The following is a 24,477-nucleotide window of genomic DNA, read 5'->3' on the forward strand; positions in this document are numbered from 1 at the left end:
GGCGTGTTATGTTGCGATTCATGTATTTTTATGGTATCCCTTTAATCGGATTAAATTTGACATTGAGATTCGCTTAATCCTAAGTAACTAATGTGAATGGTACAGATCATCTGAAAGGAGCCAAAAACAACGCTACATCATTGAAAGACATATATCATCCCTCCCCGATCCACACTTACTGTCATCCCGTATGGCACCTCCAAAACCGCTATGTCAAGAATGATATCTAAATGGCTCTTTAACAACTGCTGCTGCTGCAAACTGATCACCGTACTTCGTGGTGGTCGTCCTGCACCGCCCCCCGTCGCACCAGCACCGCTTTTCTTCGAGCCGGGACCGGCTCGTCCTGCCGCAGATGTCGACGCGCCAGAACTCGGCAGCCACTCTGTCGTAATCGTCAACGACGGCGTTGGATTTGTAATCTCATATCTCGGCTTAGCGGATAAACTTGCCCCATCGGATATCATATCAGGAGAGCATATTATCGTCGACGCGTCTGGATGGGAGACGTCCCAGAAACGAATTTTGCGGTCAGAGCCGCCGGAAATGAGGAAGCCACACTTCGATGAGAAGTTGTTGTCGGTCTGATTCCCAGTTGGGGCACTTGGGTCAGGGACATCAAGGCCAACGGCGATGGCGCGGATGCCATTTCGATCGTTAGTGACGCTCTTTGAAGACGAATCGGGCGAGGACGCCATTGCGAAGCGGGAAAGGAGAGATTCGGGCTTTTCGTCGTCCACTCGCCATGGATCATAGGCCTTCCAAGTTGTGTCAGGAGTAAAATGGATGTTTCGGTGTGTTTGCGCGGCGGCAGCGGCGGGCTTGCCGTTGTCATCGGATGCACTACTAATGACAGCGGTGCGATATACCTCTCGGCATTGCATTTTGTCGATATCCCAAACCATTACTTCTGAACCGCTTTTGCCCCCGCCAGTGACGCAAACCCATCGGCCCCGTCCCTTTAGTGGATGTATGAGGAGCCGATTAATTGGCGTACCGCCAGGAAGACCCCATGATTTTACTAACACGCAGAATCGAAGATCCCATAAGTTGAGTATACCGTGCATGGTGCCGATGAGCAGCCAGTTTCGCTTTCTATCGACGCAAAATGTTGTTGGCATTCCGTAGTGGACTGGGTTTCGGAGAATGAACACCTCATTCATTGATTTCAAGTCAAGACCGATAATTTTGGATCGATTGGTGGCCATTAGGAGTAGAGAATGCACGTCTGTACGGTAATGTTCCATCCAAACAGCATACTCATTTTCTCCCCCGGATGGGGTTATCTGATATTGCCGAACAATATGTGGCTTGCCATATCGAACTGTGTCATTATAATTTTGATAATCGATTCGGACTGCGTGAACGCTCCCGTCTGTGGCAGCACTTATGAAGGTGTAAGTGTTTTCCACAAAAGTGACACATTTAACTTTCGTTCCTGCGGCATGACGGTGCGTTTGGCGGGATCGTGGAGTCAAGTTCTTTTCCAGGCGAGTCGTATCCCACACCTTAACAGTACCATCGTCCGAAGCAGTGACGAAAAAGGCATGATTAGGTGCTACAGCAACTCTATTGATAGGACCTGTGTGTTCGCCAAAGAGTGCAACCAAATTTCCCTGTGGTCTCCAAGGTGTATTTGTTGATTGCCCGCTGGCTTTCTTGATCGGACTTCGACTAGAAACCGGAGCAACAACTGGCCCAAAATCAAATAGATCGGTGGGGTAATTTTCTGCAAAAACTGCATCGAGGAGCTTCAAGATCGTTGGGTCGTTACCACGGTACGTATGGTTTGCTCGATATTGTCGAACGGGCTCTACTGCATTTCCACTATTTGAAGCTGCAATAGTCGGTGTTTGAGGTGAGCTTTTAGGGAGGGGAGTATCAACCTCCCCGAGCACATTTGTAGAGGTGGTCCCAGTTTCGGCATAGGCTTTGTAGTTCTCTTGGCGATTAAGAAGGTGGATTGGGCTGGATCGGCGCCTGATATCGTCGCCTCTGGCTCTTAGATATGAACTCTCTGATCCTTGTGCTGATGAATCGGACCTGACGAGTGCCTTCCCTTGCCTCATCCGATCGCCAGTATCTCTTCGCTCAGCATCTGAAGTTGCTGCAGAGGAGCTCACGGATTCCGGCTGAACATGTGGAGGAGAGGTAGCTGTTGAAGAGTCGCATTTCAGAGATTCTAACGTGCGTTGTCGAGATAGAGTCGACACAACTTCGGTACTGTGTTGTCTACCGCTGCGACCGATACCATGCCTTCGCAAAGGATCGTTCCCATCAATTGTGCTCGAAGCGTCCAATAAGGCGTCTGCAATTGTATGGGTCTTTCTCTCGCCGTCTGGCGGGTAGGTTCCCCTTGCAGGTGGCTGTGAATGTTGTTGCCTTGGTCCTTGCTTCTTATCAAAAAAAACCGTTTGTGGTGTTATGTCGTATTGACTCAAGGGAACAATATCCGGTACGACCGCTTTCTGAGTCCCTGAAGGTCGTTTGAGCCTTCTTGTAGCTATGCGCCAGATGTACTCCTTTAGAGCAAGTAGTTTAAATTCGTCTTCCGGACCCATGCCTAAGTTTCTGAGGCGGCCGATCCACTGTTGATCTTCTTCGTTTTTCGCTATATTAGTCAACGCTGATCGGCGTAATTTCCCAAAGTTCGTAGCTGCGGCACCACCTAAGATGAATGTGCCATCTTGGGCCGCCGATTCCCAGAAGACCCCCTTTTCCGCCTTTATAGCCCAAACCTGGGACATATCATATACGTTTTTGGGGAGCGGCCTTTTGAGGGCATCCAATAACTGAGATGTCGAGATATCCGTCGTATTAGCCTTGAGAAACGGGCGAACAAGAGGCGATACAATACAGTATTTATCTGCCACGGACAAAAAGGATGTGGAGGCAACCACAAAATTCACAGCAGCCTCCCGAATCCAAATGCTCGGATGTACAAAAAACCGAACAATAATGTAGAGAAGATCCCAGGTGGTTGACCTCTGGAAAAGACCTAAGCGAGCTATGCTGGCAAGTGATCTGAGGGCTCTCTCGACAACAAACTCTTCGGGATCAGCCATGGATTGAACCATGAGTGGAAGAATGAATTCTTCAAGACTGATACTACCAACGTACGTAGCAACCCCAACCACCGCCTCGAAAAAGGCACATTTGAGAATCCAGTCCTCGTCGTTCAGATATGTATTCAAATGGCTTAAAATAACCTCACTCGCTTTAGGGCTGCCAAAGAACACGCAGAGACTGGAAACAGAGCCTAGAAAGGCGCGGCGAACGGAGACATCGGGATCGGTTAGAAGTGCTTTTGCATGAGCTTCAAAGAATTCTAACAAATCCACGCGAGCAACATCATAAAGATTGTGGTACGAAGCATCTTCCGTCCAGCCTGTTTCAGACCCAGCTGGGATTAGAGCCATTAGACGGACATCAGATCGCAGTGCTTGTACCATATCTAAAATTCGAAGAGATGTGTGAGCAAGCGAGGCAATACAAGAGGCATATGCTGCTCTGACCGTGGGGCTGGGATTGCCATTCGATCCTAGTATAAACGGTTGAAGCCTTGGAAACAGATACTCCGGGAAAATGTAGGCATTAACCGGCGATACGACTTTCACCATAGCTAAAAGCTGAGTCAGTGTGCGGATGGCTGCAACCTTGACAACGTCTGAACGGTCGTTCAACAACAACATGACGAAAGGTAGAATTCTGTCCAGTTTTGCTTCGTCGGGTACCCTCTCAGCAAAAGCTAGGAGGATATCGCATGCTTTCACTCTACCGGACGACTTGGCGGTATTTCGCAAGCTCGACACGACCAATGTGAGGAATATCAAGATGCCATCTACCTCGTTCGGTGGAGATTTAGCAGGCTGGCTATCGGATGTGGGTAAATCCAGTTGCATAATATCAGCTTGATGAGTTAATAGTGGAGTGGTCTCCCTCGTCCCACCTAGGGCAGTTTGAGGGTTCGAGCCCAAAAAATAGGATATTTTGTCAAAATCAAGAAAGACCCTCTCGATCCTATCATCCGCTTCATGTAAATCTGCGGCATTGACATCCATTCGCATACGGCCCGACGTCGGGTCCGTGATTAATCCCATGTATTGGTGAAGAAAACTATAAAAGTATTCAGGAAATGTCTTCTTGCGCCAGAAGTTCAGGCATTCCTCCGCTGAGTAACGCGATTCCGGATCGATGCTTATCATATGTAGGATTAGCTCCCTGACATCTGGATCTCGAATCTCTGCTAGTGGGCCTTGCTCTGGACTGTATTCGCCTTTGCGATATTTGTAAAGTTGGCTTAACGTGAAGATGGGCGATTCTAGGAAGAGTTCTGCAATAACACATCCAGCGCTAAAGACATCCATAGCCCAATTGACCTGGCGGTCTCCTGGGTCTTCTCCAGCACTTAAAAATCGTTCCGGTGCAAGATAGCAAGTCCTGCGGCCAGAGGTGTCGAAGTAGAATGAAAAGTCGGCAGGATTATCTTCAGGAAGAAAAGTTGGTTTAAAAGACGAAGAGAAGTCGGACAGGTACACCCAGTTCCACGAAGTAACCAGGACATTTTCAGTTTTTATATCTCCGTGGAAGATATTTTGGGAGTGGCACTCACGAAGAGCACACAGAAGCTGAAAAGTTATCCACTTCTTTTCCATATCCTCTAAGAAAGGTCGAGTGCTACACATAACGTTAGATGGCTTTATCTTCCTTGATACTCAGAATGCGACGGGAACATACCTCATTCGATCATACAGGGAGCTATGTATGTATTGCCGAACCAGATACCCTCCAGTTCCAGTCTCGACAATCCGCTGATATGAGAGGACATTCGGGATATCCCTCAATATGTTGCGTTCGCCTGAGAAGCTGTCAGATGGTTGTCACCATATAGTGGAAGATAATACCGGTGGGACAGACGCCTGATAGCTTTTTCATATGGGTCTAACTGCAAGCTTGGATATGGTTTCATGATCGCTTTAACAAAGACCAGGCCATTATGCTGTCGAGCTCGTATACTTTTCATAAACCTCGCAGTTCCCAGAGATTTCTCATACACAAGATCGGCAAGCTCTGGGATATCGATACCCGCAGACCCTGCCGAGAGGGTGGTGATGGAGTATCCTTGGCCCATGGCGATCGTGCCTGTGTCATCAACAGAGCAGGAAGGAGACGGTTATTAGAAGCATTCACTGCTATCTTTTAAATTCTCAACTCGATTGGATTCGGTAATATATGGCCTCTGCCGTCCATTGTTTCATCGAATGGAGTCAGCTGCAGCACATGGCGCCGCAACCAGTATCGGGTGAATTGCACTGTGATTCTGAAATCCAGCCACGGGCACAATTTTGCGACACCCAAGTCACGGTTCAGTTGTGGCAGCAAGCCCTAGAACCGACAGTGCCCATTCACCGTGAGATAGGAATGGTTGATACCAAAAGCAGAGCTGCCTCTCCCTGCGCACGTTCGTTCAATCAGCCGCAAGGCGTCGGTGACGTTGCCTGAATGCCAAGCCCGATGACATAAGCGAGGCTGGGCAGGAGAGCGACGGGGCTAACCGCATTCGTCCATCCACTGCGTTTCCTTTTTCTGCCGTTTTTGCGACCTCCAACTTCCAACCTCCTCAGCAGCAAACACGTCCAGCGGAGCCCGCCACCAGACAGCCGGCCAGAAGGCTGGCTTGTGGACAATGGGCTGTGTTGAGGACAGGAGGCTGACATGTTGGGATAACATTCGTTTCATGCTCCTGCAGCCCTCCCCAATCAGAATCCATAGACAAGGGTTGATGAAATAGCGGGAAGCCTTCAGCCGCGCTTAAATGTATTCTTCACGGATGGTTAAATATCATGGGGTCGCCTCTTGCTCCAAATTTAATAGCCATTTTCTTTTGTTTCCATTTTCTTCTCTCCGTCTCCTTCTCCTTATCCTCCGGACATTTGACCCAAGGGGTTCTAACTAGGTGGTGGTTACCAGGCTACCAACTGAATGAGGCGGCCTGTCATTCTTTAGGTGTCTTGCAGCAGCCGGTCTTCTTGCCCTTCTCGAGCGTCTCCAGGCTGGAGAGCTTCCGTCCTTTCGATTTCGAAGCCGCTGTACCATCAATTGCTCTTCCAACCTCTATGCATATATATATATATATATATATATCGGTTAAGGGTTGGTCAGTATAGTGATGGAACGTTTTTCTGCCCCGCATATTCGGAATATTTCAGAGCGTTGCAAAACAAGGTGATTGTTAACGTCGTTGAGAATTATCCTTAGTCTATGCGGCTAACCGCTCGTTCGTCTTTGGGAGCAGCACGTTTCAGGCGCAAAAGGGCCGTTTTCATCTGCCACTGTCAGCAACGCTGGTGCTTGCACCCTATGATACCAAGGGTGATGCCCACTAGAACCTGACGAAATGGCAGACGAGATTAACCTTCATGACAAGTGATGGAAATTTTCTTTTTTCCACTGAATCGTCAGCAACACAAAATGGGAAAGCTGCTCAAGGAATAGCGTTAGGAACAAGAAGCTCGAAGCTAATCCTTGAGAAGCCTCTGTGGCCATATCTACCGCTTTATTTCGGGTGAATTAGCCTCACTTATGACACATGGGACTCATTACCGGGCTTTACTAAGGCCTATGTCTCCCCGGTTGTATTCTGATCCAGTTACAACTAGAAAATAACCTCGAGAAGTTGCCCATGCACCTTCCAGAGGAACAGACCTTCGGGGAAAGATACCCTATTTCATAGCCTCATGCACGAGAGCATCACTCAGGCGCGTTCAGCTCTGGACCTGCACCCTGCTTTTTAGCCTCGTGGATTCCCAGTCGATTCTGAGACATCGGAATTAGATGCAGGCTTCGAGGGACGCAGATTTAGCCTTGGGTAGTGGTTTGTGCGGCAGTCAAGGAACCCCGTTTCTGGTTTGAAATACGGGAGGGCGTTCATGTATCATTCAGAAGATTGTTTCACAATCTCCTAACTGCCAATGGTCATTCCCTGTTGCGTCAGGCGGAGGTCGCTAACGGAGGCCGCCGATGGGCCTCAACTGCCCTGGAACGAATATTTCGGGTACTGACATTGGCCGGTTAGCGCTTCCAAGAGCCTCACCTGCGAATATTCCTTGTTAAAGCTTTGCACTGCCCCGAGACATAACAGGACGGTACCTGACTTATTAATAAGATCTACGATCAATTACGGACCATAGGTGACATCGTTCGGGCTCGAATGTGATTGGGATGCACCTTTCTTTTTCCCCAAACAACCCTTTCCTGTCCAGAAGATATGCATGACGCCGGTCACGGCTCCAGCCTCAGCGGCCTCACGTCACAGACCTATTTGGTTCGTATGCGGGGTGTTTACGGCCAGGTTAGGCCTTGTAACCGAGGCTAGACACTGCTTGTACTAGGTCCTTTGGCGCATCTCCACCTAAAATTTCTGCTAAGGGTGTGCTACGAAACGGAATGTGCACCGGCAAGAGGTTTGCGATGGAATTCTCCTTGAAACTGCAGGCAAATACGATCACTCCGCCGCCCTCTTTCAGGATTTTCAGAAGCAGACGCGACAGAACCTGATCCAAATATGATGTTCTTCGTGCGGAAAGCTAATCAACGACCTCCGACACGTTTAAGGTTTAGCGCCATGCAAGATTTCTCGGTGGCTGAATTGATTGGATATCAGGCAATATTTTTTCCAACGCGCTAAAAGACCCTTGAACAATGCACGCGGTTGCGCTCAGTTTTATTTTAAACGACAGGGTATGTTGAGAGAATCGATTGGCTCTGGTGCTACGATTGAAAAAGTTCCCCTACCACCCCAACCAGTAAAATCCTCGTCGCATCTGCAGAAGATCACGGTACCATACTATGTTGACCTCATTATTTACCACGTCAATTGGGAACGCTCACCAAAAATGGGCATCATTCACCTTGAATTTGTCCATGTTCCTTGATGTTGATTTGACCTCTCTTTCCTACCGTTTGTTCTCATTGCATTTCTTCTTCAATTAGTTATGGAGGGGCGGCTGGCAGTTTTATGGGCTGGGGCCGCCCATATGATGGCATCCGAGTAACACCCAACTTCCACATCTGGGTAACCCCATCTAGCCGCTGGAGACTATCAATGATAGTTGGTGTCTGCATACAGACACGCAGCTCTTGTGATTGGTCTGTCCGCCTAAGCCCAATGCCTGACATTCTCGATCCCCGGGATCCTCAGCTTCTCGACGGGCTTTAAAACGAAGATAAATATGCCTTGAGATAAACAGCACTGCCCCTCCTTGCTTTGCTTCCTTCGCCAAACCGTCAAATTCGGATCCTTGCATTGTCCTAAGCGTGATGGTTGACTGGGGTGGTGTAGCTCTACCGGATATTGCTTCCCGCTCTGCCTCTGGGTGAGCCCCGCGCTGCTTGCTGCCTGCATTATTCTTTTGGTTTCTGTTTTCTTTTGTGTGTGTGTGTGTGTGTGTGTGTGTGTGTGTGTGTTTGTGTGTCTCTAAGGCATACTAATGCACTTGATGGCGAGTAGGGGCAGTGACATTGCACGAGCATAACGCTGCGTATGCCAATGCATCAATTCTTGGTTCCAGCAATTGCACAAGCTGCTGCGCATTTGGCTGAGCCTGCAGTTCCGGAGGGCCTCGGTCTGAATGATCTGACGCAAAGACATCTGTAACCACAGCTATGATTGACCGGCCCCGCTTGCCAGCTCAGATTCAGCACAGGTGGAAACCATGCAGGGAAATTGGATAGGACTGGAGGCAGATCAGGGTGAACGCTAGGCAGGCAATGAAAACCCAAGGCTTCCGGAAGTGTTCTAGGTGTATCATCGGGCGATCTCTCCGGATCATTGGTGCCTGTTAACAGTGGTGTTAAACGCCTCGCGCCTCAAGACAGCAAAAAATACCCTTGTCCAGTAGATGTCTCGGAAATACCTCGCCTCGGCAGAATGTTACGAAGAATGGTTGATTCATACTTTGCGAAGATGAGCAGTATTGATCTTTGAGAGTAAAGAAGAAGGCGGCGCTGGTGTGCGCGCAGTCATTCTGGAATTGTTATGCCAATCCTTAGGTAACCGTGAGACCCTTGCGGCGGCTAGTCAACGAAAGTGCAATGTTTGGTATGCGTGAAGCCAATTCTTTTCTTTTCTTTTTTTTATTTTTTTCCCTCTCTTTTCGGGCATTTCACCCCCGCCGCAATGCTTTCTTTGGTTTTTCTTTTTCTTTTCTTCTTTTTTTTTTTTTTTTTTTTTTTTTTTTGTTTTTTCTCCCCCGTTTTGGATGTTTGCTCTCTGGATTGCCGTTGTGATGTACGGAGTACCCGGTACACACACAAAGGTATTGTGTATCGGGATTACACCGTATGCGCTGCAGGCGGTTTGGTTTGGGGGCAAAGTACACCGTATGGAGTATCGCTATCTGCGGAGTAACCAGTCGACGGGCTGTGTGGCATCGAACGGGCGAATCAAGGGCGCGAACCAGACTGTCGGGTCGCAGGGGCTTTTTCATTGATCGCATCCTCGATTCCTCCCTTTCTCCGTCCGCCCTCTTGCGCTCGCCCTCCCTCGCCAATGACGATCGGCGGCATTTTGGATCTCCTGCCTGAGTTAAAACGGGTGTGGCTTTTCCGTTTCTCTCATCGCCATACTAGCTGGTTACGATTCACTCCATTCCTCCATGCTATTGTCTCCGATCCTGCCCTAAACACGACCCATGTCATCGCCAACGCCGAATACCTGACTGCACCTTGTTGCCTTTTTTTTTTTTTTGGGCCATGGGCCTCGCGGCTATCTAGCCTCTAGAACGATGCCTAATGCATTCATTTGCCCTTCCCAAGGCAGTGTATGCCTTGCGGACACTGTACCCTGTCTTTCCTCGAGAACAGGTTCTGCATCCCGCTGGTCAATGCAGATGAGCCCTACTTTATTTCTTGCATCGCCAATCGAAAATCTTCCCGTCTTCTACCTTGCAGTGACCCAAACTCATTCATATACCTTCCTCTCTGCCAACCCTTTTTTTCCCCCTTTTCTCTTCTCTTATTCCGTCGGTCTTATATACTTAACGTCTCCTCTCCCCAGCTAGCTCAAACTTCCCTTCTGTCTGCCTAGGAGTCAAGTGCCTCGATTTTTCCTAGTCGCCTCCTTGGATGATTCAAAACTCGCAAAGCTATGGATCTCAACCCAAGGACTTTCTCTGCTGCTCCTCAGCAATACTGTCCTTCCTATAGATCACCAATGTCAACCTCTCCCTATCCAACTCCTCCTCAGACCGATATTCACAGCCAGACACTGTCCGCTCATACGTCGGCGATGGGTGGGCTTGATCTGCTGGGCTGCCTTCCGAGCCAGCAGCTCCCCATCTGTGCACCAGGACATTCTCTCCTTCCGTCCGCAATCAGCTGGTCAACCGACCCCAGCGCTGCGCATTGCTATTCCAATCCATCTCCAAACCTGGGTGAATACCAGGGTTTAGGAATCTATGAAAGCTTCAACACAATTGCGACGACGAATTCACCTTTCATTGCTCCTAACACCCATGCGACCATTCCTAATGCCTTCCTCAGCCCTCCTTCTCTACCTCGAAAACCAACCCACGTTATGTATCAACGTACACCGATACTGGAAGACATGGGCCTACATTACCAGTCGATCCCGGCGACCAGGCAATCTACAACACCAAGTAAGAAGGTGAAGATCAGCCATGATGGTGAAGCAAGCCAGATCAATGTTCAGAGGACTTCTATCCAAGAAGATCCTTTGCCATACCAATACGAAACATACTCGGACCCTGCGGAGTGCAATGAGGATCCGACCACCACATTACTCGAATTGGACAACAACATCAAGAGGCCTGTGCCTGATAACAGGATTACGGGGGAGCCCCGCCGTTTGCAGAACGAGGCGACGAACACCGCCCAAGCCAGCTGTCCAACTGCTGTTTCAACTAGCAGGAAAAGGAAGCAGGCGCGGAAGGCTAGAACCGCGAAGAAAGGCAAATTTGAATGCCCGAAATGCGGCATGCAGTTTACGAGAAATTCCAATTGCAAGTCGCATATGAAGATACACGACCCGGATCGAAAATACCCCCATAAGTGCACTTTTGGACAGTGTACGAAGCAGTTTAGTCGCAAGACTGACCTGACTCGACATGTCGATAGTGTAAGTTCTCACTGCTTGTGTGCCTAAATCATATTGTTCCCTTATTGATTGGATTGCTAGGTGCATGAAAAGCTCCGTAGATTTGGCTGCTCTGAGTGCGGACATCGTTTTGCGCGACAAGATACGCTACGACGGTAAGTAGATGCGTCCAGTACTATCTGTTATTCCATCTGACTGAATCATCTCCATAATAGACATTGTGAAGATGGATGCAGGAAACAACAGCGTCAGGCCCAGCGCGCTGCTGCGGCAGCTGCAGCTGTAACGTCTGTTTCATCCGCGCTGTCCTACCATGTTACTCCAGTCTCATACCAGCAACCTGCATCGCCCTCTCCATGCCGAGAGCTAAATTCAGAACACCATCAACATCCCCATTCCCACCAACCGCAGATCAGCAACGCCCTTATGCGATCAGCGTTATTTGACAATGCACACAATGCTTTTTCACAATATACATGACAGCTATGGAGTATGGAAATGAAGTTACAACCCCTAATCATGACTTATGCGCGGAGTGGATATCTGGATGCTTTTTCTCATTGGACAGAGTTTCTATATAATATAGATTTTTGTTTTTCTTTTTTTGTCAAATACAAACATAGATACATATTCCCCTTGATGCACGAGTAAAGTTATATTTATTTGTTTTTATTTGTACCTTATTTTGGGCACTTTGATGCAAGGCTCCGTAAAGGTTTGCGAATTCCATGGGTCGACATCGGGGAAAAACTCCAGAAGCAAAGATTTGCAATATGAGAGGAGGAGGCTAATCTTGTTCCCAAAGAAATTGCTTGTGTTTTTCGCATAGAAGTTTTGTCGAAACTTGGATTGCGCTTCCATTTTGCTTCCGCTGCACCGTGGCTTGTGCTTCTTGCTTTTTCTTCCACCCTTGGCGCCCGTTGATGGACGAGGATTGTTGCAGCAAACCATTTCTTTCCCCCCTCCTCCATTCCCAGCCCCACTCCTTTCTTCAGGATGTGATAGGTACACATCTTCTGCACTCCAGACGGGATCGATATTGTATTTCTTTGTCTGTTCCGTTTTTTGTCTTTTACAATTGTTGTGGTTCTGCTTTGTGTCTTTGGCTTTTTCTTTTTTTTTTACCTGGCTTTGGAACAGGAAGGATAGCTACATGCTTGAACATACCCCACATTTGCACCAGTATCTTTGGCTGCTCTTGATGCATTGGATCAGATTCAGGAATTGAAATGACAAGGATTAAAACTAGACTGCAGAGCCGTCGCGTCCTTTAATTTTATTTTTAACCGCTTTTTTTAATTCGCGACGGCAGTTCATGAATCAGGAGAAGCGAAACCCTGCGCTAATTCTTTCTAGAATCCTTTTCAAGTTCGATTCTTCAACACAACTCGCCCGTCGCCCGTTTACTAAGTGATTGGGCTTGTCATCTCAGCCCTATCTGATTGGGACATGTTTTGGGTTTAGTGTAAGTTAGTGGATGTTCGGGTGAAACCTAAATTTTACGGCTGCGGGTGGTCGTTTGCAAGGATGATCACGGAGGTGTGTTCAGCGGGGGATAGAGAACCGACCCTGGGCGATCCGGCGCTTCGCTGCAGAGATACAGACTTGGGATTGTCTTCTTGACTGGACCCTTGGTTCTGTTCTTCAGTGTTTGTTCTGGAACATTTCTAGAATTGGGCAGCAATCCCCGAGATCTACTAGAGGCACATCCACGGGCCTTGGGCGGTACGTTACATGTGTCGATCTTAAATAGAAGGTGGAGAGATATTCGGATCTTCCACCAAAGTGATGGACGTGCATGTACTCCGTATGTTCCTCTGTGCAGAACGTAGACATGATGGCGGTTGGTACTGAGGGATCGCCGGACTTGGACTAGCAGTCAATTTGTCCTCAGCATTTAGCTCCCGGAGGCCGCCTGCGCGGGTGCCAGTTATCTTTTGTTAGATGAAAGATTTGAGTCCGTCCTGATAATGATAGGTTAACCTCGCAAGCCAACGTAAGAAATCGATAGAAACAATAATAAGCCACGTCTCAAAGGCCTATTCAGCATTCTGCAAGCTGCAAGCCATATGCTGCTCTCGCCAATCACTCCACAGGGATTGTTTTCGGGGGCCGATCCCTGAGCATGTTCGATGCCTTCGATGATTGTTCCATGCATGTTCCCCCTTAGGAAAAGGATCGCCGTACGTTGGGACGAATTTTCTTTTACTGTTTGTCTTTTCTTTTTTTTCTTTTTTTCTTTTTCTTTTTTTTTTTTTTTCCAAACCATATCAAAATATGCTTTGACTTGATCTTCAGTTAACTAGCGTTTGAGGTGTTCTGTTATACCCAACTTCCATCCGAGATCCCATCTCCTCCATGATTTAGCATGGTCAGTTCACTGCTATGGAGCAAACAAGACCCTGGTTTCACTAAGCGCTGACATCACCACAAGCCCCTTCTCATTGAGCACCGCTTTCGGAAAGGTCAACATCTAAAAATTAACCCTCGAAACAATGTGCTTTATTCCCATCTACAGTACGGAGCATGTTGAAAAGTTCAGAACCTTTCGTCCCGCCCCACGGGGGATGACCTAGGCCGGTTTGAAAAGCGCCCTGTTGTGTCTCCGTGGTTGATTCTCTTTCACTCTTGATGCAGCCAGTGTGACTTGAACGCAGCAGGCCCTGTTTTAGTTTATTTTTATCTTTTATTTTATGCACTTCTCCGGGACAGCAGCTGATCAAAGACACGTACATATCCAAACAGCAGGTTTCTACTGTACCCCTTGCAGATAGGCAATGCAAGTTCCAAATCTTGCTGCCATTGTCAAGGACTTGGAGGGAAGAACCCCCAGATTCTGCGGCCCGTGTTTCTGATTAAGACTTAGCGCAACGACAGATGGGGTTCGGGTTTGCGAATGCATCGGCCTGTGCCTTACGGGCACTTGCTTGTAAGATCCCGTAAGTGCGTGTGTATGAGTAGAAGTATAGGTACATTGCCTGGGGCTGTATCGTTTTGAAAAGAGTATGCCCTTGATTGATTGCTCGTGGTGTGTAAACTACGGCGCAGGCCCTCTGGGGAGAATCTGCCCATCTCGGCGCCTGTTCTGTGGCAACGTACCCTAGGCATAGGGCTGAGAATACCTTCGTTGATGTATGGTGTTTCATGCTTCCCTCTTCTTGGCTGATCTTGCTGGTCGACAACATCACGCTTCAACTCAATAGAGATGGCTGGGGGGGAAGGCAACTCTCACATGGTAAAGGATTTTCCCGATCCATTTTGAGTGCGCCGCCAGGAAGAACAGTGTCTCGATGGCGCGCGCCGGTATTTCAAGGAGGCTCATCAATTGTTACGGCCCATCCACTGTTGCAACTTCCGTGAATAATTGCCCTATGATGTCAAAGGGAACCTGGAGAGGGCGAGGAGTGGCTAGAGGGCCGCAAAAATCAGACTCCGGCACGGCAGGCGATGCGATTTCTCCCATTTTCCTAGGCAGAATGGCGATGACAACAAGTTGGTTTCTCCTGCATGCCTCGTGCTAGAGAGCAGGGCAGACAACGGCGTCAAACCCGTTCCTAGGCTGCAAGCCCCGGAAGATGGGCCGCTGACGTTCTCTCGTTCCTTGATTCGCCATCCTCCTGACGAAGTTCTCGAGCAAAGGTGGGAAAATCCATGGCTTAGACGTTGGTCATGAGGGAAATGCACTTCATCACAAGGGATAATAGAGATCCCAGGAGACTCTTGGAACATACCCTCATCGACGCGAGACAAGAAGCTCCCTCCGCTGCCTAGCGATGAGTTCGTCGTCGGCAAAAAAAAAGGTGGCGGGCTGGTCACCGCTATCCCGTAAATGGACTGGCAAAACACTGCAAATATCATTTAGCCCACCTCAAGCTGCGGATCAATGAGGTGGTGAAAGCCATTTCGCTGTCTTCGAATCGTTGTCGGCTGATCAGAAAATCTGTCAGCGCCAGCCCAGATCGCGATGTTTCCCCGCTCCAACCAACCAGCGAAACCCCACTCTCCTCCAGAACGGCCTCAAATTCATCCCTCTCCACCCACGTTCATTCAATAGCATTGTCGCTCATTGTCACCCATTGACATAGCAATCTTTACTATTTTCTTCCTGGCCTGCCTCTGGTTCCTGTATTGCTTTCCCATCCTTTCGGGACGCGTGCGCAAAGCCCCTGATCGACCTTGTAAATACCGCAATTCGCGTCGATTTTTTTGAAAGGGGGAAAAACCGAAAAAAACCAAAAAAGGATGTCGACAACCACCCCAATTACGAGCGAGAATGTGTCTTCATTTTTCTCGGAAGTAGACACACGTCTCGTCCTTGATTTGAACGAACTAAAATCAAAACAGTCGGCAAGAGAGGGGGGCGAGTTGGAGGGCTACGATGAGGAACAGATTAAGCTGATGGATGAGCGATGTATAGTCGTAGATGAGAATGACCAGCCGATTGGTAGCGGTACCAAGAAGACCTGTGAGTTTTTCTTTTTTCTTTTTTCCCTTTTTTTTTTTTTTCCACCATGCGTCTACTCGGGATTCAGCAGGAGGGGAGAGACGAGTTTTGGGCCAGGTTAACATGAGTGCGCTCTAGGTCACTTGATGAGCAACATCGATCGCGGACTGCTCCATCGCGCGTTCTCCGTCTTCTTGTTCGATTCCAAGAAGCGCCTTCTCCTTCAACAACGTGCCACGGAGAAAATTACTTTCCCTGACCTTTGGACGAATACCTGCTGCTCTCACCCTCTGGGCATCCCCGGCGAGACCGGTGTGGGATTGGACGCCTCTGTGCAGGGAGTGCGCAGGGCCGCGCAGAGAAAACTGGAGCACGAGCTGGGGATTAAGCCTGAGCAGGTTCCTCTTGATAAATTTGAGTTTCTGACAAGAATTCACTATAAGGCACCGAGCAATGGCAAGTGGGGAGAACATGAGAGTAAGTTGCTTGAACCGCCTTTGGGCTTCCCCCTTTTGTTATGGGATGCATCTGACCTTTTGAATTAGTTGATTACATCCTGTTTGTCCAGGCCGATGTCGATCTCGATGTCAGTCCAAACGAAGTCCGTGACACGAGATATGTGACGGCGGACGAGCTGAAGGATATGTTTAACCAGCCGGACTTGAAGTTTACGCCGTGGTTCAAGCTCATTTGCAACTCGATGCTGTTTGAGTGGTGGGAGAACTATGGCACCGATTCGTTCAAGAAATACCTCAACAGCACGCAGCTGCATAAAATGGTGTGAATCGATGTCGAAAAGCCTTTTTGATGCGGGGTTTTCGAGGTCAATAAAATACTTTGCTAAGATGGAGCTGTACGGAACATTCAAAAGCAGGCATTTCGGGCATGGGAAGGTGGCGAGGTCACCGTTATTTCATTCTAACCCATGAATAGAAGAATAGTAATAATGAATTATACCGTTTTGAAACAAATGCTTTCCTTCTTCCCAAGTAACACGCGCTGTAGCCCTGGCGAAGGTAAAGTCGCCGCAAAAAGAATAACATCCACAAAATGTGCAGAACTCCCAGATATGCGAGGAAGATAGCAACACCAAAAGTCAAGACCCGAAACCAATTACGTGTCCAGTAAAAGAATTCGCCGTACAAATACAGGGCACCGTTGTATGTAGCACAACACCAAAGTATCACGAAAGACGGGCCGGGTATACGAAACGAGCTTGCCTAGAAAGCACAAAGCCGACTAATTATGAAAATTAAGAGCTAAAGAGGGCAAAGGGGAATTTTCCGTTTGATTTAGAGGTATGCAGCCACCCCTTCTCACGATGTACGATTGACACTCAAGAGAATCACACACGTGCCGATTATGGCAATTGCCACAATCACGAAGACGGCGTGGGAACCCCAGCCGCTTTGTACGAGGGCCTTGTGACGGCTGTATTTCGTCAATGTCCGTACGTATATCGTAAAGCCGTTCGATAAGCACACGAGCGAGAGCACCCAGAAGACGATCCCCATGGGCAAGGCCATGCGGCGTTCCAGCCGGGATGGTTCAGCACGGAGGTGAAAAGAGAGCACGATGGCGCCGGAGACGATGCAGAGATACATAGAGAGACGGAGCCATGAGAGAAAGGTGCGCTCGTTGGCGCAATGGTCACGGCAGTCTGAGGCCTTGTTGTCGAGGACGAGGGTGCCCAGGAGAGGGCGGGAGAGGAAGAGAGGACGGTCAGAGGCGAGGAGGTTGCTGCGGAAGTGGACGTGTGGCTCTGTTAGTGAATGGGAGGGTTCCTGGAGAAAGGAAAGATTGGTCAGAGTACAAATGAAATGTGGTTAATACCCAGTGACGTGCACTGGCTTGACATTCAGAGGGTTGGCCAGCGGGTTATAGGTTCCCTGGAGGGCATCATCCTCGATATCGGGGCTTGGTTCTCGGGGCATGGTGGAGCACCTCAGATGCCTATGTAGAGAGGCGTTGAGTTAAGAATACAGAGATAGAGGTAGGCGGGATTCTCGTATCAGTTCCACTCCCCCAAGTGAAGACAGCAGAGGGCGGGCGTTGAGGAGAGCAAGCACAAGGTTGCTTTGCTGCACTGGAGGTTCGTCATCCGGCCGGCTGACCATAAACGGAACATCTTTCTCCCGAAATAGAAAACGGTTTGGTCCCACGTGACCTGTCAAATAGGGTTTACGCTAGGAAAATTTATTATTTAATCGTTCACGTGGTCTCGGCTCGGCGACTGGAGAAAGGCGGTGAAGGGCGGCGTTAATCAGGGCTCGGCGCAGCGTTGCGCGGTGGCGACAGTCGCGCAGTGGGAAAATTCTCTGGGCCCAGGAGGCTGACTTTGCTGGGAGCAGCGAGTTCTTGCGCATCCAGAGTTGCGTGTAGACAAAAGAAGTACACATTGGTCTGGAGAACAGAGTCCTGTTGAAAGCGTAGTTGGACTTGGGTTCAGCCAGCTCGGCATCAGTGTGAGCTGATTTTCTATCCACCCCCCCGGTGTTTGCCAGTTCGCTACCCATAAGTTCGTACTCACTTGTTCTTGGCTACCAACACACTAACTATATGCCGCTTGTTTCCAAGCCTCTCTCTCATCTCCGTGTCGATTATGGTGTGTGATTCTGACTCAGTTGATCGTCGTAGTCGTTGCATGTCTTTCGGATAGTACAGTACATACTCCGTCGCAATGCCGTCTCACTCTACGCCCTACGACAACCGCGGTGATGTCGATGCCCACGACTCTGCGGATGACGGCCTTCCTGGTATTGAGGACGATGGCCTGCTGGGATCGTCTCCTTTAAGGCGAACAACAAGCGCCACCTCACACTCTCTTGCCGGTTCGTATCGCAGGCCAAGCTTCTTTACAATGGGTGCTCGAGGAACCGTCGTCCCACACGCTATAGACCACGACCTTTTGACGCAACAGGAGTGGGAGCAGGCAGTCGATGAAGAGAGGGACTTGTTGATTGACAATAACGTGCTCGACACGAGCACGGTTCCTCCCGAACACCGGAGCTTGCAACGAACGATAAGCGGACTGCTGTCTCAATCCCTAAGACAACCCCGCGGCGAGCCGCCACAGGTGAGCATGGCTCATCCAACCGGCCTCCCGGTTGCTCCTGGTGCTATCGAAACGACAGCTTTGTTGGGCCCCTCAGCAGAAGGTGCCGTGACGTGTCGCAGTGCCGAAGCGATTGATAAGACTTGGGAGGAGGCAGTGGAAGCTGGCTTGATCCAAACTACTTGGAAGCGCGAAGCAAAGGTACTAGCCAAGTACACGGCACCGTTGATGGTTACGTTCCTTCTTCAATACTCTCTCACCGTCGCCAGTATATTCACGGTCGGCCACTTGGGAAAAATCCAACTTGGCGCTGTGAGCTTGGCTAGTATGACTGCTAATATCACGGGTTATGCGATTTACCAAGGCCTTGCAACCAGTTTGGACACCCTCTGTGCACAAGCGTATGGTTCGGGGCGAAAGGACTTGGTTGGCCTACAGATGCAAAGGATGATATGGTTCCTGTGGACGATAACAATCCCGATTGGATTTGTGTGGTTCTTTGCAGACAAGATTCTCATGGCCATTGTCCCGGAAAAAGAGGTTGCAATCTTGGCCGGCCAATACCTGAAGGTGGTTCTCCTGGGCGCTCCGGGTTACGCCTGTTTTGAGGCCGGAAAGCGCTTCGTTCAAGCTCAAGGTCTTTTCTCAGCATCGCTCTTCGTCCTTCTTTTTTGTGCACCGCTCAATGCATTCATGAACTGGCTTTTTGTCTGGGTAAGAGATTCTTCCGGTCTCTTTGTATGTGTTATGCAGGCTAACATGACACTAGCATTTCGGACTTGGCTTTGTCGGTGCCCCTTTGGCTGTCGCTATCACTGATAATCTTCTACCACTCCTTCTTTTCCTTTACGTGTACTTCATTGGAGGCCGTGAGTGCTGGAATGGATTTACCCGCCGAGCTTTTTCCAACTGGGGCCCCATGGTCCGCCTCGCTCTCCCAGGATTCCTGATGGTTGAAGCCGAAGTTCTGGCATTCGAGTTGCTCACTCTTGCCTCATCATATTTTGGAACCACTGCCCTGGCCGCTCAGTCTGTGCTCGCCACTATCTCCAGTATCGCATTCCAAATTCCCTTCCCCCTTTCTATTGCTGGCAGCACACGCATTGCCAATCTGATCGGCGCGACGTTGACGGACGCTGCACGCACCTCCGCCAAGGTTAATATGGTGGGTGCTGTGATCCTCGGTGTGGGCAACATAACCTTGTTATCATCCCTTCGAAATTATATCCCTTTCTTATTCACTTCTGATCCTGAAGTTGCCGGTCTTGTTGCCCAGGTTCTCCCTCTCTGCGCGTCATTCCAGCTTTTTGATGCCCTCGCCACGAACTGCAACGGTATTTTGCGTGGTCTCGGCAGGCAGTCGTTTGGCGGTTACGTCCAGCTGTTTTGTTACTATGGCGTTGCCCTTCCGATAAGTTTCGGGACCGCCTTTGGTCTAGAGTGGCATCTCTGGGGTCTTTGGGGTGGCGTGGCTGTGGGATTGCTTCTTGTGGGAGTTGTTGAAGGTATATATCTGACCAAGGCCGATTGGGAACGGTCGGTCGACGATGCGAGAAAGCGCAACGCCATGGCGTAATAGTCCCGATTTGGGTCTTTATGGATATCGTCACTTACATAAAAGTTTAATTTTGGATAACTAGCAATTACTGTTTGATACCAGGACTGCACGGATGGTGGTATTTTGTCTTACAACATCCCCGTTGTTATTACTGGATAGACCTGGCTTGTTGTGGCATGACGTTGCGACTGTTTTGTCTTTCCTGAATACCTGTTTCTTGTTAATGATTCTTTCATTGTCTATGAAGTACTGGCTTACGATAATGTATATAAAAATAATACGTAGAGATAGGAATAATAATATGATGTCTGGGACTGATGTATGCATTCTATACATACCGTTTCAATGCTGTGCAATACCCGTAAGGAGGAATTTGTAGCTTTGAATTAGTTATAATGCAGAACCGGCCTTTTCAAAGCGTTAAACTTCAAACTGCAGCCGAGCCGCCTGGAAGCCATGCACCGAAGATCACTGAGACATTGCAACAACCCGCTCTTCGCCAGCGCCACCCATATATCAAACGCCGAATAAACCCAACCAAGTAACAAATTGTATACCAATCGAACTCCCAGTTCCCGGTCAATCAACCCAGGACCTTCATTTTCTTCTTCTTCTTTCCACCCTCCTTATCCCCCTTGCCCTTCTTAGTCTTCTGCCAGTCCCTCCAGCTCCCAATCCTATCATCCCTGCTTTCTTCCCATGCCTTCTCCTCCTCTCTCTTCCTCTTCCTCGCCTCGATCTCCTCCTCCTCCTTCCTCTTCTCCCTGCCTTCCTCCTGCAATTTTGCCTTCAACTGCCTCCTCCGCCTCGCCTCGTCCTCCAGCAGCACCTGAACGGTCTTTTTACGCCATTCCTTTTTGAACTCTTCCGTCTTCAGCTCCGGAGAATCCAGATCGTACTTCTTTTCGCGGATGAGAAGGCGTCGCGCGTCGGCTATGCATTCGTCAAGCTGGGCGCGGGCTTTTTCGTCTAGGAGGGCGGTTTGGGCTTTTTTGAGACGGTCGAAGGCATCGGGGGCGAGGGGATTGGAGGTTTTGTCCGGGTGTATGAGCAGGGATTTCTTGCGGTACTGGATCTTGATGTCGGAGTCTGGGACGCCGGGTTGGAGGTCGAGGACGGAATATCTAGAGAGCGGGTTAGAATGTCGGGGCTCTTAAAGTTTTAGAGAGAGGTAAAATAGACGAAATGGTACGTACGCATCTAATTGGAATGCATTTCTTATGCGATCGATCTCTGCGTCCTGGAGAGAACATATCAGTTAGCCCACCAAGTACGAAGAGTGGGTTGGGAGGCGTTACTTGCCTTTGTAAACTCGGATGCCTCCTTTTCCAGAGAGTTGAGAGCTTCCAGATCTTCATCAACAGCCATCTTGCAGCGTAGCTCCTATTTTATAAACTGCAGATCTGAAGTTGTGTAAGCCTTGAGCTCAAGGTGGAAGATGAGGCTCGGGACGCCGCTTATCGATGTGGCTGACTAAGCGATACGATGCCTCAAAAAAAAAAGTTGAGAATATCGGACGTGACAGGTTGATGCAAGAGGCATTGCTCCAGAGCTCGCCATGGCTCCAGCACATTCGCGCACCGGGAAGCCCCAGAAGCCTTTCCGTCAAAACAATAGAAGCTTAAAGCGAAAGCGAAATGAAGACGACCTCAGCAGCCTGACACAGCGAGTCGGAGAGCTCGACCCAAAGTCCCTCGCCGAGTCATTTTCAGAACTCCCGCTTTCAGATGCGACGTTACAAGGTTTGTCGGCGTCGCATTTCAAGACGTTGACGGACATACAGTCTCGTGCGGTCCCTCATGCGATCAAGGGACGAGATATTCTCGGCGCGGCGAAGACAGGCAGCGGCAAAACACTCGCATTCCTAGTTCCTGTCTTGGAGAATCTGTATAGGAAACAATGGACCGAATACGATGGGCTAGGCGCCCTAATCCTCTCCCCGACCCGCGAATTGGCGATTCAAATCTTCGAAGTTCTCCGCAAGATCGGTCGGTATCATACATTCTCGGCCGGGCTGGTCATCGGAGGAAAAAGTCTACAGGAAGAACAAGAGCGCTTGGGAAGGATGAATATTCTCGTTTGCACACCGGGGCGCATGCTGCAGCACATGGACCAGACGGCGGCATTTGATACGGCTCATATTCAGATGCTTGTTCTCGACGAGGCGGACCGGATCATGGATATGGGATTCCAGAGCACCGTGGACGCGATTGTTGAACATCTACCCAAAGAGCGACAGACGATGCTATTCAGTGCTACGCAAACAAAGAAAGTGTCTGACTTGGCTAGACTGAGCTTGAGAGATCCAGAGTATATTTCTGTGCACGAGGCGGCGAGCAGTGCGACACCTGCGAGTTTGCAGCAGCACTACGTGGTCACGCCGTTACCGGAGAAATTAGATACGTTATGGAGTTTTATTCGGAATACGTTGAAATCTAAAATACTGGTGTTCTTCTCCTCCAGCAAGCAGGTGCGATTCGTTTACGAAGCGTTTAGGCATATGCAGCCTGGTATACCGTTGTTGCATCTTCATGGGAGGCAGAAGCAAAGCGCGAGAATAGATATCACGAGCAAATTTTCGAGGGCGAAGTATTCGTGTTTATTCTCCACCGACGTTGCAGCCAGAGGGCTGGATTTCCCCGCGGTTGACTGGGTCATTCAGCTGGATTGCCCAGAGGATGCTGACACTTATATCCATCGGGTTGGTCGAACAGCGAGATATGAACGGGATGGGAGAGCAGTGTTGTTTCTAGATCCAAGTGAAGAGGAAGGTATGCTGAAACGCTTGGAGCAAAAGAAAATACCCATTGAACGGATCAATATCAAAGCGAAGAAACAACAGAGTATAATGAACCAGCTGCAGAATATGTGTTTCAAAGATCCTGCGCTGAAATATCTGGGACAGAAAGCGTTTACATCCTATGTCAAATCAGTACATATCCAAAAAGATAAGGACGTGTTTAACGTGAAAAGTTTGCCGCTGGAAGAGTTTGCATCAAGCTTAGGGCTTCCTGGAGCCCCGAGAATCAAATTCATCAAGGGAGAAGATACAAAATCGCGGAAGAATGCGCCTAGACACCTTGCGGTGGTTCCTAGCAGTGACGAAGATTCAGACGAAGAAGGACTCACAAAAAAGAAGAAAGAGAACGAAGTACGGACGAAATATGATCGTATGTTTGAGCGGCGAAACCAGGATGTGTTAACGGAGCACTACACTAAATTGATCAGGGATGAGGACGAGATTGATCCGGATGAAAAGGACAATCCCGCCGCTGATGCAGACGAAGACGACGGGTTCCTTTCTGTCAAACGACGCTTTGATGCTGGGGATGAAAATCTCGGTGAAGGCTTAGGATCCGAGGCCGAAATTGATGGCATAAAGAAAGGCAAAGCTGTGCAGATCGACGGCAAAGAACCTCTAATTATCGACTCTAAGCGACGAGAAAAGCTTCTTAAATCCAAGAAGAAATTGCTGAAATATAAAGGCAAAGGGACGAAACTAGTGTACGATGACGAGGGTAATGCGCACGAAATCTACGAGATGGAGGACGAGCAGCAATTCAAAGCCCAAGGTGATGCGGACGCTCAGCGTGCTAAGTATTTGGAGCTGGAGGCAGAACGAACCAGGTTGGCGGATATCCGTGACAAGGAGATCGCGAAACAGAAGAAGAGAGAGAAGAAGGAGAAACGAAGAGCAAGGGCGCGCGCCGAGCGGGAGGCCGAAGATGGTCCCGTGGCTGTACTTGCTCCGTATGAAGAAGACGAGGGGTTGAGGGAGGACGATTTCTCTGCTGAAGACAGAGGATCCGAGGATGGTCGGGCACCACCGAGTAAGAAGCAGAAGAAATGGTTCCAGAGCGATTCCGATGTGGACGGGGAAGACGGCGGGAAGAAGAGGAAACGGCCTCGTGCACAAAGCCCGGCACAGGTTGAGACGCTTGAAGACCTGGAAGCTCTTGCTGCTGAATTATTGGAGTAGGACGCTGCCGGCCATTAGCTAGTGTATTTGATTATTCTCTTGGACAATCTGTACATCTCCACGGATTCTCGACTTGAACTTTTAGGAAACGTAATTGATTGTGATAGCCCGCTCTGCGGGAGCTCATCTCGAGGCGGACGAGCGTGGATTTGTCACTTTGGACTCTTGGTGGTCTTATTTTTGCTTTTGGCAGCGCTTCTGGACTGACAGCCATTATTAAACTTCTGGTTGTCTCAGCCGTGAAGCATCGCCTGTTCGTGCCAGTGCCAGCGCCCTCGCAGCGCACTTATTCCGTACTTGCGAAACCTTTAATTGCTTTTCTGCC

At 49.2% G+C, this 24,477-nt stretch overlaps 11 protein-coding genes across 11 annotated transcripts; 5 read left to right on the forward strand and 6 right to left on the reverse strand.

The window, feature by feature from the left end:
* Positions 1-40: 40 nt before the first annotated feature.
* On the reverse strand, positions 41-5,446 carry CIMG_00240 (VPS15 protein kinase). The gene is made up of 3 exons (XM_001246468.2): positions 4,918-5,446; positions 4,738-4,858; positions 41-4,677 (listed from the first exon to the last, which is right to left on the reverse strand). The coding sequence occupies exons 1-3, from the start codon at positions 5,129-5,131 to the stop codon at positions 138-140; spliced, it is 4,875 nt and encodes a 1,624-aa protein (XP_001246469.1). The 5' UTR covers positions 5,132-5,446; the 3' UTR covers positions 41-137.
* A 397-nt stretch (positions 5,447-5,843) lies between these two features.
* On the forward strand, positions 5,844-6,167 carry CIMG_12892 (uncharacterized protein; the record flags this gene model as incomplete). The annotated part of the gene is made up of 1 exon (XM_004445915.1): positions 5,844-6,167. One exon carries the CDS (start codon positions 5,844-5,846, stop codon positions 6,165-6,167), a length of 324 nt encoding a protein of 107 aa, XP_004445972.1.
* A 1,719-nt stretch (positions 6,168-7,886) lies between these two features.
* Positions 7,887-8,521, reverse strand: CIMG_00239 (uncharacterized protein; the record flags this gene model as incomplete). The annotated part of the gene is made up of 3 exons (XM_001246467.2): positions 7,887-7,955; positions 8,127-8,398; positions 8,488-8,521. The coding sequence occupies 3 exons, from the start codon at positions 8,519-8,521 to the stop codon at positions 7,887-7,889; spliced, it is 375 nt and encodes a 124-aa protein (XP_001246468.2).
* A 1,692-nt stretch (positions 8,522-10,213) lies between these two features.
* On the forward strand, positions 10,214-11,596 carry CIMG_00238 (uncharacterized protein; the record flags this gene model as incomplete). Its single annotated transcript, XM_001246466.1, has 3 exons — positions 10,214-11,137; positions 11,198-11,271; positions 11,332-11,596. 3 exons carry the CDS (start codon positions 10,214-10,216, stop codon positions 11,594-11,596), a joined length of 1,263 nt encoding a protein of 420 aa, XP_001246467.1.
* A 189-nt stretch (positions 11,597-11,785) lies between these two features.
* On the reverse strand, positions 11,786-12,323 carry CIMG_12893 (uncharacterized protein; the record flags this gene model as incomplete). Its single annotated transcript, XM_004445916.1, has 2 exons — positions 11,786-12,222; positions 12,284-12,323. 2 exons carry the CDS (start codon positions 12,321-12,323, stop codon positions 11,786-11,788), a joined length of 477 nt encoding a protein of 158 aa, XP_004445973.1.
* A 1,474-nt stretch (positions 12,324-13,797) lies between these two features.
* CIMG_10508 (uncharacterized protein) lies at positions 13,798-14,922 on the reverse strand. Its single transcript, XM_012358807.1, has 2 exons — positions 14,848-14,922; positions 13,798-14,771 (listed from the first exon to the last, which is right to left on the reverse strand). The coding sequence occupies exon 2, from the start codon at positions 14,299-14,301 to the stop codon at positions 13,972-13,974; it is 330 nt and encodes a 109-aa protein (XP_012214230.1). The 5' UTR covers positions 14,302-14,771; positions 14,848-14,922; the 3' UTR covers positions 13,798-13,971.
* Positions 14,923-15,008: 86 nt separating this feature from the next.
* On the forward strand, positions 15,009-16,531 carry CIMG_00236 (isopentenyl-diphosphate delta-isomerase). The gene is made up of 3 exons (XM_001246464.2): positions 15,009-15,581; positions 15,699-16,037; positions 16,106-16,531. Exons 1-3 carry the CDS (start codon positions 15,359-15,361, stop codon positions 16,342-16,344), a joined length of 801 nt encoding a protein of 266 aa, XP_001246465.1. The 5' UTR covers positions 15,009-15,358; the 3' UTR covers positions 16,345-16,531.
* On the reverse strand, positions 16,436-17,604 carry CIMG_00235 (uncharacterized protein). Its single transcript, XM_001246463.2, has 2 exons — positions 17,394-17,604; positions 16,436-17,300 (listed from the first exon to the last, which is right to left on the reverse strand). The coding sequence occupies exons 1-2, from the start codon at positions 17,492-17,494 to the stop codon at positions 16,877-16,879; spliced, it is 525 nt and encodes a 174-aa protein (XP_001246464.1). The 5' UTR covers positions 17,495-17,604; the 3' UTR covers positions 16,436-16,876.
* Positions 17,605-18,134: 530 nt separating this feature from the next.
* On the forward strand, positions 18,135-20,491 carry CIMG_00234 (MATE efflux family protein). The gene is made up of 2 exons (XM_001246462.2): positions 18,135-19,329; positions 19,385-20,491. The coding sequence occupies exons 1-2, from the start codon at positions 18,241-18,243 to the stop codon at positions 20,189-20,191; spliced, it is 1,896 nt and encodes a 631-aa protein (XP_001246463.1). The 5' UTR covers positions 18,135-18,240; the 3' UTR covers positions 20,192-20,491.
* CIMG_00233 (DnaJ domain-containing protein) lies at positions 20,476-21,580 on the reverse strand. Its single transcript, XM_001246461.2, has 3 exons — positions 21,476-21,580; positions 21,370-21,413; positions 20,476-21,297 (listed from the first exon to the last, which is right to left on the reverse strand). The coding sequence occupies exons 1-3, from the start codon at positions 21,539-21,541 to the stop codon at positions 20,757-20,759; spliced, it is 651 nt and encodes a 216-aa protein (XP_001246462.2). The 5' UTR covers positions 21,542-21,580; the 3' UTR covers positions 20,476-20,756.
* A 151-nt stretch (positions 21,581-21,731) lies between these two features.
* CIMG_00232 (ATP-dependent RNA helicase DBP4) lies at positions 21,732-24,224 on the forward strand (the record flags this gene model as incomplete). Its single annotated transcript, XM_001246460.2, has 1 exon — positions 21,732-24,224. The coding sequence occupies one exon, from the start codon at positions 21,732-21,734 to the stop codon at positions 24,150-24,152; it is 2,421 nt and encodes an 806-aa protein (XP_001246461.1). The 3' UTR covers positions 24,153-24,224.
* Between the last annotated feature and the right edge of the window lie 253 nt (positions 24,225-24,477).

Source organism: Coccidioides immitis (genome assembly GCF_000149335.2).
Source record: "Coccidioides immitis RS genomic scaffold supercont3.1, whole genome shotgun sequence".
Lineage (NCBI taxonomy): Eukaryota > Fungi > Ascomycota > Eurotiomycetes > Onygenales > Onygenaceae > Coccidioides > Coccidioides immitis.